The 16573-nt window shown below is 44.0% G+C and overlaps 1 protein-coding gene across 18 annotated transcripts in view; it reads left to right on the top strand.

Moving 5' to 3' along the window:
* The window catches only part of WDR37 (WD repeat domain 37), an 81906-nt gene extending 66301 nt beyond the window's left edge, over nucleotides 1–15605 (top strand). For all 18 annotated transcript variants that reach the window (XM_070254957.1, XM_023632023.2, XM_070254954.1 and 15 more), the window contains 3 exons: nucleotides 8389–8523; nucleotides 9004–9118; nucleotides 12442–15605. In XM_070254957.1, coding sequence (XP_070111058.1) covers nucleotides 8389–8523; nucleotides 9004–9118; nucleotides 12442–12573 — 382 coding nt within the window. In that variant the 3' untranslated portion in view covers nucleotides 12574–15605. The remainder of the gene's footprint in view (nucleotides 1–8388; nucleotides 8524–9003; nucleotides 9119–12441) is intronic.
* Nucleotides 15606–16573: the final 968 nt, after the last annotated feature.

Below are 16573 nucleotides of genomic sequence, written 5' to 3'. Positions count from 1 at the left end.
CTTTACCCCCAAAATGTGAACTTGAATGCTTTCTTCCAAAACAAAATTTTAAAAAGTCAGTTTAAAAATTATAATGATTGCCTTAAAGTTATGATATTTTCGTGTGCCTTTATTGCCAACTACCCAGAGGAGATATTTAGTACTAAATACTAAATTCTAGATCATATACTTAACGAAGGTGAAAATAGCTTTGAATTTTGTCATGACATTAAGCTTTCTTTATGTTTTTAAATAGGAAAAAATGTTTTGCCATCATGATATTTCTACCTGGGGGGTGGTTGATTTGGCGCATTGAATTCTGTGCTTGGTTGGTGCCTCAGCTGTGCGTATGCCCAGTGGTAGGGTGGTAGCAGTCTGTCAGCAAACTGCCTCGGAGGCGGACATTCTGGTATGTGAATCTGTTGTTCTCGGTGATGGCTTTTAAGCCCTCGTCCGTGAGGAGGAGAAAGGTATTGCACTGCCTGGTTTCTTCCAGGGACTGGAGGACGTCTCTAGAAGTGCTTCCAGGGTGGAGACTTCTGCTGGAGAAAGAAGGGGAGCTGTAGCATCTCAGTGTCCTCAGACTGTGATTCCCCCTCTGAGCTTGAAACTCCCACTCAGCTGTGCAGCTCTTACCCACAAGCCTGGACGTCGGGTTCTGTCTTTTTAATTAGATGGATTGAAAACAATTTTGAGAAAGTTCAGAGACTTCTTTAATTCCTGGTGACAGTTGGTTGATACCTAAAGTTGTCATAAAACAAGGCTGGGAGGCACTAAGGACTCATCGACTAACAGGGTAAGCTCCGAGAATGGTGCCCATTTCAGGTTTTTCTCAGCTTTGCTAGCCTAATGCACTGCCTGACTCACAGAGAAATGGGATGGCGGCAGCAGTTGGCAGAGAGGTGATCTAACTGTGTGGTTATGTTAAGGTGTGTTTTGGAAGTTTCTTTTCTCTCAGTGAGTGGATGTTTGTCCTGTCATCGTGGAAATGAGCAAGGAGACATTAGTAACAACAGTGTATGTTTGCACACTCACGTACTTAGACATGATTGTGGTTTTTCTCTGAGCGAGGTCATTCTGCAAGTATTGTTGCATTTTGCTGAGAGGGGTCTTGAAGGTCTTCCTGTGTCAGCGCCTTCCTGTTCCCTTTCCCCCTGCTTCTAGCCTGTGGTTCAGATATACAGTAATCTACTTAACCAGTTCCCTTAGGATACGTTTTAAAGTTGTTTCCAATTCAGAGTATAATTTTTAAAAGCAAGAGGAGATTTATTATTTCTGCATTTACCATTTTAAAATTTCTCATTTAAGAAGGCCTGCTCAGTAACTAATAAAAATAAGAACTTCAAGGAAGTCAGTGTGTAAATCACTCTACTTAACAGCTTTGTTGCAAGCTCTCCGATTGCTTCACTATTCATTGAGATGACCTAAAAAAGAATCATCAGGTTATTAACACAGCCTAAAAACTTCCTTCCTAGCTGCATTGTTACAGACTCGTTAAGACAGATGGGAGGTGTGTCTGGACCAGATTCAAGGTGTTGTCAGAAACCTCTGAATGACAGTCTGCAGTGAGCAGGGTGGAGAAGGGAGCGGCTGCCAGAGGTGGAGCTTGTTTTTGGAGAGGTGGTGGTGATCATGGTCTGTGCCTTGGTCCCTGCACATGCCGAGCCCAGATGGGCCTTGTGCCACCTGATGGGCATCTGCACTTGCTGGCACTCAGCCACGGCATCTGAGCTGTAGGGTTCTGATGCTGCTGACAGAGCAGAGGAACACTTCATTTCCCTGCCATCCTTGGGAGCAAGATGTTCCACATAGTGGTTTCTCCAGAGCCTCTCAGTGATCGACAGTTTTTAAAAAAAGACTTGAACTATTTTAAGTGTGTGTGTACAGAGAGGGAGCTATGGAAGCCTTCAGCATCCTGGTGCTTGCTGTTTCCCCCACACCTGGTGGCTCCTCACGCTGTGCATTTGAGTTCTCTGTCTCTGCCCTGGGTATTGTTTGGTTGGTTTTTGCTTCCCTGGAAGTCAGTTGTTTCTTTTTGCTATTTTTGTGCTGGTTTCTCTTTGCTTTCGATTGTTTCTCTTTGCTTTCAATTACCAGATCCTCTTCTCATTTATTACTCCTAACACTTTTTAACTGATATAACTGTAAAAATTAACCCTGAATGAAAACCTAAGGGCCGTTCCAATAACTATAAGTACATGAATGTGTGGACTTCAGAAATTTTCTTCTGTATTCTGAGAGGCCATTTTGCAAAATTAGTCAAGAGCATACATTTCAGGAATATATATATAGGGCCCTGTGAAAGCGGATAGTTATGAGAATGGTCTGTGTGCCTAAGTAGCCTTGAACTTCTTGGGACCAGGGCATAAAGCAGAATAAATCAAGAGAACACAGAGCTGAGTGCTGTTACTTAGTGCAGAGAACCAGAGCTGAGTGCTTGTACTTAGTCTAAAGAACACATAAAGAAGTATTCTGGCCAAAGCTTCATAAACTTAAGAAAGAAAAGTCTTTTCCCGTTGTAGCATTTTGCACTTATGTCCTCCTCCCATTACCATAACAGCCAACCTCCTGCGTGTGTCTGCTAAAGAGAGGTGCCTGCCTGTGCCGAGGCAGCCGTGGTCCCCAGTCCAGGGCAGCTCTGCTGTGGTTGGGTCTTCTGCTGGGCCCTGGCTCCCACTGGGGAGCACCACCCACGGGCACTGTGGGGCTCCCGCCCAGGAGGCACCACTTGGGGCCCCTTGAAAGTCAATCCCCGGACGACCAGACACACAGAACGTGTGAATTCCACACATGCCAGAAAACACCAGGAAGCTCTCATTTGGCTGGCTCTCCTAAAGGAGTAAGGAAATGCAAAGTTTTGGAGGGCTGTGGTAGTAATTTATTTTGGACTTTTGAAAGTGAAACTTGACTTTCAGATGTCTTCCCTGCTTAGGTGTGGATGCCATGGATGCATCCTGGTGCCAGTGATTCCTCCCTTTTCGGTCTCTTTCATTGAGGAAATCAGATACTTGATTTAAATTAGCATTCCTCACGTAGCAGCCTCTTCTGTATCAGTGGGAGGGGTTATCATTTTATTTTATACACACACATGTACGTATGTGCACATACCTCATGTGTCCTGTAGCCCATGTCACTTCTGATGGGCAATCTCACACATATATTTGTTATGTGCACACGTGTCATGTTCTCTGTAGCCCGTGTCACTTCTGACAGGTGCCCTCACACACATATATACGTATGTGCACACGTGTCATGTTCTGTGTAGCCCCTGTCACTTCTGATGGGCATACTCACATATATATGTATGTGCACCCATGTCATTTCTGATGGGCGCCCTCACACACATGTACATATGCACACACATGTCATGTTCTGTGTAGCCCATGTAACTTCTGAAGGGTGTGCTCACATATGTATGTATGTGCACGTGTCATGTTTTGTGTAGCTCTTGTCACTTCTGACGGTGCTCACACACTTATATACATATGTACATGTGTCATGTTCTGTGTAGCCCATGTCACTTCTGAAGGGTGTGCTTACACATGTATACATGTATGTACATGTGTCATGTTCTGTGTGGCCTGTGTCACTTCTGACAGGCACACTCATGTATATATGTATGTGCACGAGCGTCATGTTCTGTGTAGCCTGTTCCACTTCTGTTGGGCATGCTCACACATGTATATACATACCTGCACACATGTTCTGTTCTTTGTAGCCTGTTCTACTTCTTACGGGTGCGCTCACACACGTGTATATGTATGAGCACATGTGTCGTGTTCTGTGTAGCCTGTTCCACTTCCGATGGGTGTGCTCACATGTATATATGTATCTGCACGTGTCGTGTTCTGTGTAGCCTGTTCCACTTCTGTTGGGGACGCTCACACATGTATATACATATCTGCACACGTGTCATGTTATGTGTAGCCTGTTCCATATCCGATGGGTGTGCTCACACTCAGGTGGTTCTGAAGCACATTGGCACACAGTCTTGGGCTGGAAGCGCCCTCCGGCACCTGTTGTCCCTCGTTCGTTGTCCCTCATTCAGGTGGAGTCAGCCAGACCCTAGAGCGAGGAACACGTCAGGTTCCCTCCTCTCACCAGGGAAGAAAAGCTGCCCTCCAGGCCCTTTGACAGGTCGCTGCAGACCCAGGGCTGGTGTGCTGGCTCCAGGGGCGTCTGGGGGTGGCTCATCTTCTCTTATCCAGTAAAGCAGCAGCGATCTTTCTTCAACTTGGCTAACGTAAAAATCTTGTAATTCCTGATAGATTTCTGACTTTAATTTTCCTAATTATTTTCATGAATAGGGCTTATCTGAACCATGTTACCTTCACAGCTGATGTAAAAAGTTTTTCCTTTTGGGAGATTAAAAAAAATAAATGAAACCTTTGAAATTCCTTACTTCCCAGTTTTTGTACACAAATTCATCAAGTGGTGATATTGAGACTTTGGCTGTTGTGGAATTGATGAGCATGTACGAGGCATGGTCCCGGGCTCAGGTGGTAAGGGACTGGAAAGTGAGGTTATTAAAACCTGAGGGAGGTCATTCCTCACCTAATTTAAATGGAGTTCATTCCTTTTAGATGTCTTTAAAGTTATTGGTGTAATTACAGTTATTCAAAACTTAATTATAGTGACTGTTACATCATTTAATAAGAATGAAACAGTGACCAGATTTCACAAAAAGGAAGTCAGAGTCTTGACCCTCTGCAAGCATGAAGTTACTGTATAAATTTTAATTTGAACTTCTCTGCTCATTTTAGCTCAGGTTGTGTGGAACTGTCGTCTTTGAGTGATCTGTGGGAAAGATCCTTATTAATTCAGTTAATAAAATGCTAAGGAGGAGAATTTAACCAAGTTAACTAAAGTACTGTTTGGATACACTCTTAAAGCTACTTTTGGAACCCTTCTCTTTGGCCGATAATAAACCTGGTTATTGTAGTAGTTTTTCTGAAGCTTTGGTGAAAGTACTGTCGGCACATTTGAGCTGTTAGAATTATGCCATGTGCCCTAAAACTGCACCACGTTTCCTTAGAGCCAGGACTGTTGCTGCCTGCTCCACGAGAATGTGAGCGTCACAGAGCAATTTCACCCTCTCTGTTGCGTATTCTCTCACACAAAGCCGCACGTGCACATAGGGGGTGCTCAGTAAATTTTTGTTGAATGAACAGTTCTGTGGTTCAGTCCTGTCACTAATTTAGACTGTAAATCCCTCAGTTATTCCTGAACAGAGAGGTTAGAGAGTAGTGTAACTAGGCAACAGTATTTATCCCAGCATATGAGGGTATGTAACCTCTTTTTTCCAGGGAACAGTTGAATTTTAAATCTTGGAAAAGCATCATGTGTGATACAAGGTTGACTTTTCCTTTGAGTGTTCTTTATCTTAGGGTCCACTTTTTGGGTAGTAGCCATCAAGGAATATTCAGAAACATCTTTCATTTGGAGATGATTTTTTTGTTTCTCATTTAGGTATCTGACATCTTAAAATACAGACTGATGTGAGTTCTTTAAATTCTTTTTTTTTTGTTTTTGAGGATTAGCCCTGAGCTAACATCTGCTGCCAACCCTCATCTTTTTGCTGAGGAAGACTAGCCCTGAGCTAACATCTGTGCCCATCTTCCCTCTACTTTATATGTGGGACTCCTACCACAGCATGGCATGCCAAGTGGTGCCATGTCTGCACCCGGGATTCGAACCAGCGAACCCTGGGCCGCCAAAGCGGAACGTGGGCACTTAACTGCTGCGCTACCAGGCTGGCCCTGAGTTCTTTAAATTCTGAAAAGCTCATGATAGGAAAGGCAAGTGGAGGACTTGTTCTCCAGACCCTTGACTGTCAGTTTGTTTGGGCACCTGAAGACTGGTTCATCTGTTAGAAGTTCAGTTTTTAAAAATCAGTTTTGACAATGTTGGTTGGGAAGGAGTGCGGCGATCTGATCGCTTTGTACACAAAGGGCACAGTCACACAGGTGTTACGAGGCTTGTGCAGCGTCCTCTGTGCAGGCATGTGAGTGAGTTCTGGTTTGGCTGGTGGGGAAGTCCTTTGGTCCGTTTGTCACGTCAGCATCAGTGGACCACAGAGGTGTTGAACTTGTGCTTTTCTTTGAACACTGCAGCCTCCCTGAGCAGTGCGTGGCCAGAGTGAGGAAGCCACGCTGATACCTTCCTGGAGACTTTCCAAAGGTGGACTCGTGTGTACCTGGAAAGATGCAAAGATGGAGCCTGTGTTCTTAGGAAAGGGATGCCCCCCTCTCCTGTCGTTTCTACTTCTGGAGGGCTTGCTCTTCCTGCCTGTTCTTCAGATGTAAAAGTATTACTTTGCTTTGTAGGAAGCTGCATCTTGGAAATAGGAAATGGGAGCACTGCAGCCGGTTTCTGACGTGGAGCCAGAAAAGCACACGACTTCAGCATTTCATGGGCCAGCATTTTCCACATCATATATTTTTTTTCTTAGCCATGAAATTCCTGCAGATTGTCATGCAAAACAGTTTTGTGTCTCTGTGTGACTGGGTAGACAGCTGTTCGTCCTAATGAGGAGTGCTAGCATTACAGTCTTTCTGTTGATTGAGACCCACGGAGGGAGTGGAATGTTCCAGATCAGGCAGTGGTGTGCGACGAGAAGGTACCGCACTGTCAGCTGGAAGCACATGCTTGGCTGCTCTCGGCGACAAGATAAATGAGTTGGCTGGAGTTTGGCAGAGTCTGAGCTTTTCCAGTGAGCGGTTGTGCTGCACCCGCTTCCCCGTGGGACCCGAGTTGGAGGGCCCTTAGAGGGACTGCCTCTGCCAGCCCTTCCCTTTGACGCCCTACAATACCTGTCAGGATTGTGATTTATTAAAAACCTAATGTCTCTCAGCACTTCATTAACATAGGCTTAGACAGTCTTTTTTGGAGACTTCTTTTCATTAATTTAGCAGAATGTTAACTGAAATTTGGCTCCAGAAGAGGAGAGTCCACAGAGGAGTCACGGGTGCCATGATTCCACTCTCGGGGCTTTGCCCAGGGCCGAATTCCTCACGCCTTGTTATGGCTGCTGAGGCACCTCACCTCCAGTCAAGCTTGCATTGTTCTTCCTTCCTTTCTTTTTATTGATGTCATGATAGTTTGTCACATTGTGAAATTTCAGTTGTGCATTATTATTTGTCAGGCACCATATAAATGTGCCCCTTTACCCCTTATGGCCACCCCCCAACCCCCTTCCCCTCTGGTACCCACTAAACTGTTCCCTTCTTCCATGTGTTCTTTATTTTTTAAATAGGGAGTTCATTGGGTTGGCATTCCGGGTTTACCTTCATCTCCCCCTTCTCCCTGTGTCACACATGGCCTCGAGTAGGGTTCGATTTTCTCTAGGTCCCTCTTTGTGTCTCGTGGGACACTGTCTGGTTTAGCATACTGTCTTCCAGGTCCATCCATGTTGTCACAAATGGCAGGATTTCATTCTTTTTATGGCTGAAAAATATATTTTATTATATGTGTGTGTATATATATATGCACACATATATATACAGCACATCTTTATTCATTCATCTGTTGACAGACACTTAGATTATTTCCATATCTTGGCTGTTTCAAATAATGCTGCGATGAACATGAGGGTACATGTGTATTTTCAGTTAGTGTTTTTGTTTTCTTTGGATAAATACCCAGAAGTGGGGTTGCAGGATGATATGGTAGTTCTATTTTTAATTTGTCGAGGAACCTCCATACTGTTTTCCGTAGTGGCTACACCAATTTGCATTCCCACCAGCGATGCACACAGGGTCCCTTTTCTCCATATTCTGACCAATACTTGTTATTTTTTTTTTGTTTTTTGTTTTTTTTTTGTTCTTTTTTGGATAATAGCCATCCTAATTGGTGGGAGGGTATGAGATGTGGTTTTGATTTGCATTTCCCTAATAATTAGTAATGTTGAACATCTTTTCATGGGTTTGTTGGCCATGGTCTATTCAAGTTCTTCCCCCCCGCTTTTTAATTGTATTTTTGTTGTTGAGTTGTAGGAATAAGCTTTTCTCCAGTGTTAAGATTAAACTGATTGAAAGGTGCATTCAGGATGGATTTTTAAAAAATTCTCTGCTATCAGGCACGAATATATAGAAATTTTGGCAGGTTCTATCTGATTCATGCATTCTGGTAACTTCTCTTTGCTCCATTGCCTGGCGGAGGTAGAATAGGGTAGGATAGACTAATTTTCTAATCTACTGGGGGACTTAGGGGTGTTTGTCTCCACACTCATGGAGAGGTGCAAGCAGACCAGAAGACAGTTGTCAGTTCCCACGCCTCCAGCATCCTTTCCACTCACCTGGTCCGTCTCTGGCAACAAGATCGTGCGTTCATCATGCAGTGTGGAGAGGACTCATGTCCATATCCTAGAACTTGCTGATGAGGTTCTGACCCTGTGCCCTTTACTTGTAGCACCGTGACTTCTGCTGTGTTCACCGTCGGGGATAACGTCGTTTCAGGCAGTGATGACCGCACTGTGAAGGTTTGGGATTTAAAGAACATGAGATCCCCCATTGCCACAATTCGTACAGACTCTGCCATCAACAGGTGAAGAAAGCTGCTCCTTACATAAACATTTAGCATGATCTGGAAGGGTAGATTGTGATTTAATGTCTTGTTCATGTAAATTTAGTGGTTAATTGATATTGCCTTGGGAAAAGTGGTTTAGATGCCTGGGAAAATATTTTCTTATCGATCCTCTAATGCAAGTTCAGTATTCCGTAAATGCTGAAACTTAAGTATAAAATCAGGTTGGCGTAGTGAGCTTTGTAAGAATAAGAAGGAGCCATTTATGGCCAAACGGTGTAGGGCATCTGTTTTAGTTACCAGGTGAGACGTGTAAGTTACGTGTTAGTGACTTGGTCTCTGTATTCTAGTGTCATAGACAGATAATACCTATGGTTTGCTAATGTGGTTTGACATGAAATGTGAATAGTATGAAATATCCTACTGCATCATAGTCTATAAACTCAAAAATTCGTCTTTTTGCTGTTTTATACATAACCTACTTTTCTCTCTACTTTGCAGGATCAATGTATGTGTTGGCCAAAAAATCATTGCCCTCCCACACGACAACCGACAAGTGAGATTGTTCGATATGTCGGGCGTGCGGCTAGCACGGCTCCCCCGCAGCAGTCGACAGGTAACTGGCTGTTGACGTGTGTGTTCACAAAGAGCCTTAGGAAGAGCTTGGAATTCACTTCTCAGTCATCACTGTCTAATTGAAGTACAGTGTGAGCCACTTGTGTGTTTTAAGTTTTCTAATAGCCACTTTCAAAAAAGAGAAAAATTAATTTTAACAGTATATTTTATTTAACCATATATATCTGAAATAATATAATTGCAACATGTAATTGGTATAAGAATATTAGCAATTTAACGTTCTCATTTTGTTACTAAGTCTTTGGATGCTAGATTTTCATTGGAAATACTGGATCTGTATTTAGAGTTCATAGAATTTGAAGTTGAAAACGTTTCCCAATACCTGTACTGAGTATCAATTTTTAAGTTTAAACGTATGTGAAGCAAGTGGTCAGCGTCTCAGTTGCACTAGCACTTCTCAGGAGCTCGTTTGCATGGGTGCGGTGGCCACCATCTTGGGAAGCAAAGTCTGAAGTATTTGCAGTTGAACGTGTCCAAGCTGGAATTTATCAAACGACAAGTATGTGAGGTAGCCACGTGACCGCCGTGGTCGTGGATTGTGGGAGCTCTTAAGGAAGGGACTGCCCTCCACCCACAACCAAAAGACACCTTTCCACAGCTGGTCACCAGACAACAAAAGGCCGTGTTAGATGTGCTTTCTCATGAGTTAGGCATTGTTCCTCATTCAGCTCAGGTGATGCAGTGCAGGGGAGTTGGGTTGGTGTTTCTGTGGTGTTTGGACTGCCCGTCAGTTACCTGACACTTGATAAGATTGGGGATCCATAGCACCAGCTCACACCTGCTGAATCAGATCTCTGAGGGGCTCCTGTGAACCTGCAGTGAGATGGGTTCCCTGGGTGAATCGAAGTCCGAGGGAGAGTCTCGGAGTACGCGATGTGCTCCAGACTTTGTGCTTAGTTGAGCCCCCACACTATCAATCTCTCCTTTGCCTCCTTGTGCTTTGTCTGGGTGTCACCGTGACACCTGTGCCAGGGATAGGCCGGTCTGTCCGTTCTTTCTAGAGGAGCCCGTCCCCGACCCTTCAGGAGTGAGTGTACTCCTCCAGTGTTCTCCGCCCCTGCTGCCTGGTGGCAGCTGCTCTGCTGGCCCTGGTGTAGGCGTCCATCTCATCTCATCTGCAAAGCCTCACGGCGCAGGTCATGAGCCATGGGCTGGCTCTGCGGGAGATGGGGCTTCAGGAACTGCAGGCCCAGGGTGGTGTCGGAGGTAGATTGTAGCGGGGATTTGCTGCCAGCATAGCAACACCAGCTTTCTGAAAGCGCCTGTCCTCAGGGCAAGGCTGTGTCCTCCCTCTCCTGGCTCACACGTGTGCTGTTGGAAGTCGCTGAGCTTTTTATTCTCGTTCATACCATAGGAAAACTACTTGTGAAACTAGAGTAGCTAAGAAAAGCTCCACAGCCCCCCCACAAAGCTGTGACGGTGTGTCCAGGGGATGTTTTCGTTTGGTAACTGCCGAGTTTCCCTCATGCGTCAGCTGAGCCGCATCTTCTCTCTTCCGTTGTGCCTGCTTGTGTCAGGCAGAGTTGCTGGGCAGCGTGTAAAGTGTGCATTTTGAAACAAGTGAACAAGTGTATATGACTTCATTACTTTGAGGATATTTTCCCTCAAGAAAATAGGGAGTTGTAAGCAGTTCTTGGTGGCACTAATTCCATGGAGACAGTTTTTTTTTAAATTAATCTACAAACGTTCAGGCTTGTTGGAATTGTAGAATTTTGTACTTGGATTTATTCCCTCCTAAAGTGGTACATGAAATAAATTTATTTTTAAGATCAGTGAATAACATTTCACTTAATTCTGAACTTGTAATATATCCTCAGATAGATAAATATGGTTTTCAGTGTCACAGAAGCGCAGCTAGAAATCCCTTTGTATTGTCCTAGCTTCTTTCAACTTCTTTCCCAGATTTTGAAAAGAGAAAACCACACTTATTTTTAAACTTAGTAGCTGGAGGAAAGGGTTTTACTTTGGGGAAAGTGTCAGTGACGTTTTCCGGAAGTGTTGGAGTGAGGCGAGCTCTGACTTGTGTGAAGAGGACTGGCAGGGAGCGGGGTTCTTGGTGTGGCATGTTTGTGAGATGTGGGTTTACAGAAAGTACTGGCTCTGTCTCGTAGGAGTGCAGAGGTTCCCATGTGCATGTTGTGACTGCAGGAGGGCAGTCGATATGTTCACCAGCCTCTCTCCGGTGGGTGCCCCGGGGCACCACGTCCTTTGTGCTCCAGGGGAATCTCCATGAGGTGAAGGCCCACGCAGGCCTGGAGTTGGCTTCCTGCTCCCTCGCCATTTGGCTCCTGGTTCTGACCCACCTTCTGGGTGCCGTGTGGTCTTTCCCTGATCTCAGTGTGCGTCAGCTTTAGCTCTTGTATGAGTCTGGATTTCGCTGGCGTTTTGTGGCTGTGTTGTTCGTTCTTTTTCTTAGGTTCTTCACAAAGAAGTGATAAAGATAGCTCGTGTAGCCTTGGTTGTGGGCTTCCGTCGACATGCTCGTGAGCGGCCTGTCCTGTTCTCTTGGGCGTGCGGGCAGCACTTTTCACGGGAGGGTTTGCACAGAGCACATTGGGTGTTTCTTCGACTTACTGAATTCCTGTCAGGTCTTAGTCCTGCTCCTCGTGCTTTCCTATGTGATGCTACAGTGAAAGCGTGTTAGAGCTCTCATGTTGATTTAGAACGTAAGAATGTGTCCTAAGGAGTTGCTTACATCTCTGCACGGCTACGCCAAATAGATCACACTAGAAACTTTGCAAATATTTTTGCAATACTTTTTTCCAACATTCTGAGATTTGATTGAAATCCGTGAAGGTGGCCGAGATCTACTTGAAAGGCCATTTATTTTATCCTCCTTTTTTTGTCACCAAATGTATTTTTCTGTCTTCTTTATTACTTGAACCTATTTGTTAAAATGATATTCAAGGTCTTTGAGTGAATTTCATTTAATTTATTCCCCATTATCATCTAGCCTCATTTGTTCATTAAGAAATTTCAAGTTGGTTACTTATTATTTCTGTCTTACTGTAAGCTTGGTCATTTTCTAAACAGAGACTCATACAGTCCTTTTGGTGGGATCTCCCTGAGTTCCTTGTGTGGTCTGACCTTGCTCACTTCATCCTGGCCTTTCCACCCCCAGCACATCCCTGAAAGCCCTTTGCCGTGCTTAGTATTTTGGGCTCACTTTGACTAATACTGTGTGTTAAATTTTTTTTTCAATTTAGTCCCTGTGAGTGATGTAGTTGTTAATTTGGCTGAGGTTTTGTAGCTCTCATGCTTCAGGAATAATACACTAATTCTGGTTTGTGTGATTGGTAATAGGGCCACAGAAGAATGGTGTGCTGCTCGGCGTGGAGCGAGGACCACCCCGTGTGCAACCTGTTCACGTGTGGGTTTGACAGGCAAGCCATTGGCTGGAACATAAACATCCCTGCGCTGTTACAAGAGAAGTAACGTCGCCGGCGCTCCTAGGTCTTGTAGTTTGCCATGGACCTGTGACTGGTGCAGGCTTTTCTCATATTGATCAGCCATTTTTGTGAGACTTGGACCCTGAAAAGGGTGATTTGTATATGTTCTTTTCACATTGTACCCAGCTTGCATGAAATGTAAAGAAAAATGTGTGGTCGTGTTTTTATTGTCCTGTGTGTGTTGGCATCCTCTGGTCAGTAGAAATGCAGCCCCTCCCTGGAGCACGTCACGTGTTATGTTACTGGCATTTGACAGATGACAGAGGGCATTACATTCGTGTGAGTTAAATGTGAACCTGTGTACTTACTGTGAGGTGTAAGTAGTCTGTTGGTTTCTGGAGTAATTATACACGTCTACCTTGGCCTGGGAAGACTGCAGAGCTGCATTTGCATTGGCTCCTGAAGGCAGGAGTGGTCAAAGATGTCATGTTTACTTCCACATGAAGTTTTAGGACGTGCTATCTTGTAATTCAACTTCAACTCTATGTTCTGTTACAGTTCTGTAAGATTAACCTGGATTTCAGAAATTAAAAAAAATAGCATGGAATGTTGAGTTTGCAACATTCAGAGAGTTTCTTTTGAAAAGAAAAAGTTTCTGCTCTTTTTATAGAAAATCATTTTAATCTCCTGAGGTCTCATACTAGCAAATTCTAAAAAATATAATTATTCTAATCACTGATTTAAGATATTAAGCAAAATTTAAAGCACTTTAGTTTAGAGCTATAGTTATAAACAGTTTTTAGAAGTTTCAAATGATTTATCCATTGAATGTGACTCGACCTTTTTAAGAAAGCCCTGCTACCTGAAAACAAATCCTTATGTATTTTCTACACCTTTGGTTTGTATATTTCTAAATGGGTTCACTTCCTAGGTGGTATTTGAGAGCCAACAATGCAAGTAAATGAGTACTACCTCAAAAATGTACTTGGAAAACTTGGGAGTGGGAGTCTCACTCTTGCCTAGTGAAAGCACTTTGACTTAACAGCTGGAACACAGAATTCAGTTCAGAAGGCAGGAAAGACAGTCACAGCAGATGTGTCCTGAAGGTGAAAGGCTCTTCCATGAGCTTTTCAAGACCTATTGTCTCAGTAGCGGGACACCTCTCACTGTCTGAGTGGGCCATCACTCCTGCCTTCCTAGGAGCCACTGTTTTCTGGTGTTTGTGAGTTCATGCTTCTTGTTGAGTTAGGGTTTTGATAAAAGCATCTCAGTGCTCTGTGCCTCGTAGTTTTACTCTTTAAATGTGTCTGCTTGGAGACTGGCTTCTTGGAGAGAGGCACGAGAAGCTAACGTTGAAAAGCATCATGGGCGACCCCCGTTCTGTGTTTCCTGTTCTGGGGTGACACGGGAGCTGGAGCTGGCAGCTGGTGGAGTGCCATTCAGTGAGAGGTGGTATAAGCAGAGTGTCAGGCCATCCTTCGCTGGGGCGTCCCTAGTGGATGTGCCTCCTTAGCAGCTCCTTTTGCTCAGGTCCTGCAGTAGCTGATCTTAGGAACTCCACCCCGAATTGTTCAGAATGATTCTGAAATGCTTTCCACAGCCTGGAAGGGAAGACGGGACCAGGAGAAACCAGTAATGACATAGTGCACTATTGAGGTTGCTAGCTAAGGGACAAACAACAGATGTTTTAGAGGAACTTTATTTTCAAAACTCAAGAATTTGTTGTATTTTTAAAGTCTGACAGTCCTGCGACCACACTGTTTGAGAACGAAGTCAGGCCTGTCACTGAGGCGGGTTAGGACGTCAGGTGGCAGGCCCTGCTCTCCCGAGTGTTCTCAGGGCAGTTGTTGGTGGCCACGTCTCCTTTACTGCCCCACACCCTGAAGGTGTGACCACAGACGACTTGGAGTGATAAGCTGCACGGCCACAGGCTTGTGTTCCTTTTGTGATGTGATTTGAATGTCTGGGTGTCTTAGAATCATTGTTAGGAACATTGAAAAACGTATACAGATAGCTAAGTCAAACTTAAGAACCAGATCTCTGCCAGATTAAAAAAATTTGAAGCTTTTAGGTCTATGTTTGTGATGGCCTTTTAGTTCTGTGCAGACTAGCGCCCTTCATGGCCAGCAGCTGCTCACCTTTTCTCGCTAAGTGGAGGGGCCACCCTCCTCACTCATCTGCACCAGGACGGAAGGCCGCGTGGTGCTCCAATAGCTTCTCAGGAGCAGGACATGCTACAGCTGACTACCGCGTCGTCCTCTGACGTGATTCCATCCAGCTGCTGCTGTGGCCATAGTGGTGGTGTTTTCAGGAGTCATGAAGGAGATGGGGATAGTGAGTGTGTGCGTGTGCATGGATGTGTGTGCCTGCGTGAATGTGCATCTGTGCACATGTGTGACTGACATTGTCATGTTATCAGCCACATGTCATCTCATCTGAAATAGTATTTGGAGATGGGAGTGGTTTTGTCCTATATGCTGACATGTCCAGAATTTCATTTGATAATGGAAGGAAAATGGGTGGTTACTGAAAAACATATATTGATGGAGAATTTCATAGACGAGATGCTGTTGGACAAGGCAACACTCTTTTTCTCAGCGACTGCACATCAGTTTCTGTAGAGTCAAAAATTCTGTACATATTTTGGAATCTGAAGAATCTTATGTAAATGATTTGTTGCTTAAATCTGTGAAAAACAAGTTTCTTTGGGGGGAAAATATGCATTTATAAGTGTTGTGTAGAAGCAAGTGTTTTTATTGTGTTGATGTAATTGTTTTTAAGTGTTCAATGTCTTCATTGCAATATGAAATTCATTAAAAATCCATGTTCCGTAATTACTATTGTAAAAGTTTTATGTTATTAGGAGTCTCTTTTTTATTGTTTTATTTTGTGTTTTTTGTTTTGCTTTGTGAAACATTGTTAATGGCCGCTAAACATCACAATGATGTAGAAACTGAACAAATTAATTATAGCATTGCCCACCTGAAAAATTTGTTTTAGACTTAAAAGATGAATTGTGTTGTATTTTCTTTCTGTCTGTCATGCTAAAATTAAATGATACATAATTATGCTTCTCCATTCCTGAATCACCAGCTGAAGAATTTCTGAAGGGCATTAACAATTTGACATAATACAGGCATTTGTCAGAGTTCCTCAGAGTTTCATAAGACACTTATTCTGTTCTTATTATAGTTAAGCTTGTTTGAAACGTAAAAAAATTGCAGTTACAGAAAGTAAGGCTCTATTTTCTGTGGGAGGATGCAAACCAGGATTGGTGGTAGCTGCTTATTTCCCGTGTGTTCTTACACACATGCACGGAGTGTGGTGGTGGATGTGGGCACATCGGGGATCAAAGCTCCACCTGGGAGTCCCTTGCCTGCGCGGTCACAGCCTGCATTGCATAGGCACTGGGGCCACATTCAGTCCCCAGAGGGTAGGAAGTCTTCACTGGTTACTTGACTTCCTTTCCTGACTCCTCGAAAACATGAGATTGTTGTGCAAATTTCATAATTAATCCTCAGTTAAGTTTAAAAGTTCACAAATTGGTATAAAGAATCAAGCAGGCAAGACTTGTATTCCTATGATTTCATCAAAATGCTGCTGAGACGTGTCTCCCATATTACTATCCATAGGTTTTCTGTTTTCCGTTAATAAGAGGTTAAAGAAATTATTCCAAAAATTGGGAACACCTCAGTTGCTATGTGCAACACAGTATATAGTCCATAGTATGGTGGGAAGAAGCTGAAAATGAAATCGGGTAGATGTATAGTTTCAAATTAACTTTATTAAAACAGCTTTTTTATTTTTTTAGATTGGCACCTGAGCTAACATCTGTTGCCAATCTTCTTTTTTCTTCTCTCCAAAGCCCCCCAGTACATAGTTGTGTATTCTAGCTGTAGGTCCTTCTAGTTGTGGCATGTGGGTCGCTGCCTCACTGTGGCCTGATGAGCGGTGCCATGTCCACACCCAGGATCTGAACAACGAAACCCTGGGCTGTGGAAGCGGAGTGCGCGAACTTAACCTCTAGGCCCTGGGGCCGGCCCCTT

Source organism: Equus caballus, chromosome 29 (genome assembly GCF_041296265.1).
Source record: "Equus caballus isolate H_3958 breed thoroughbred chromosome 29, TB-T2T, whole genome shotgun sequence".
Taxonomy (NCBI): domain Eukaryota; kingdom Metazoa; phylum Chordata; class Mammalia; order Perissodactyla; family Equidae; genus Equus; species Equus caballus.
Note: the sequence above shows the minus strand (reverse complement) of the source record. Positions and strands in the feature narration are given on the sequence as shown.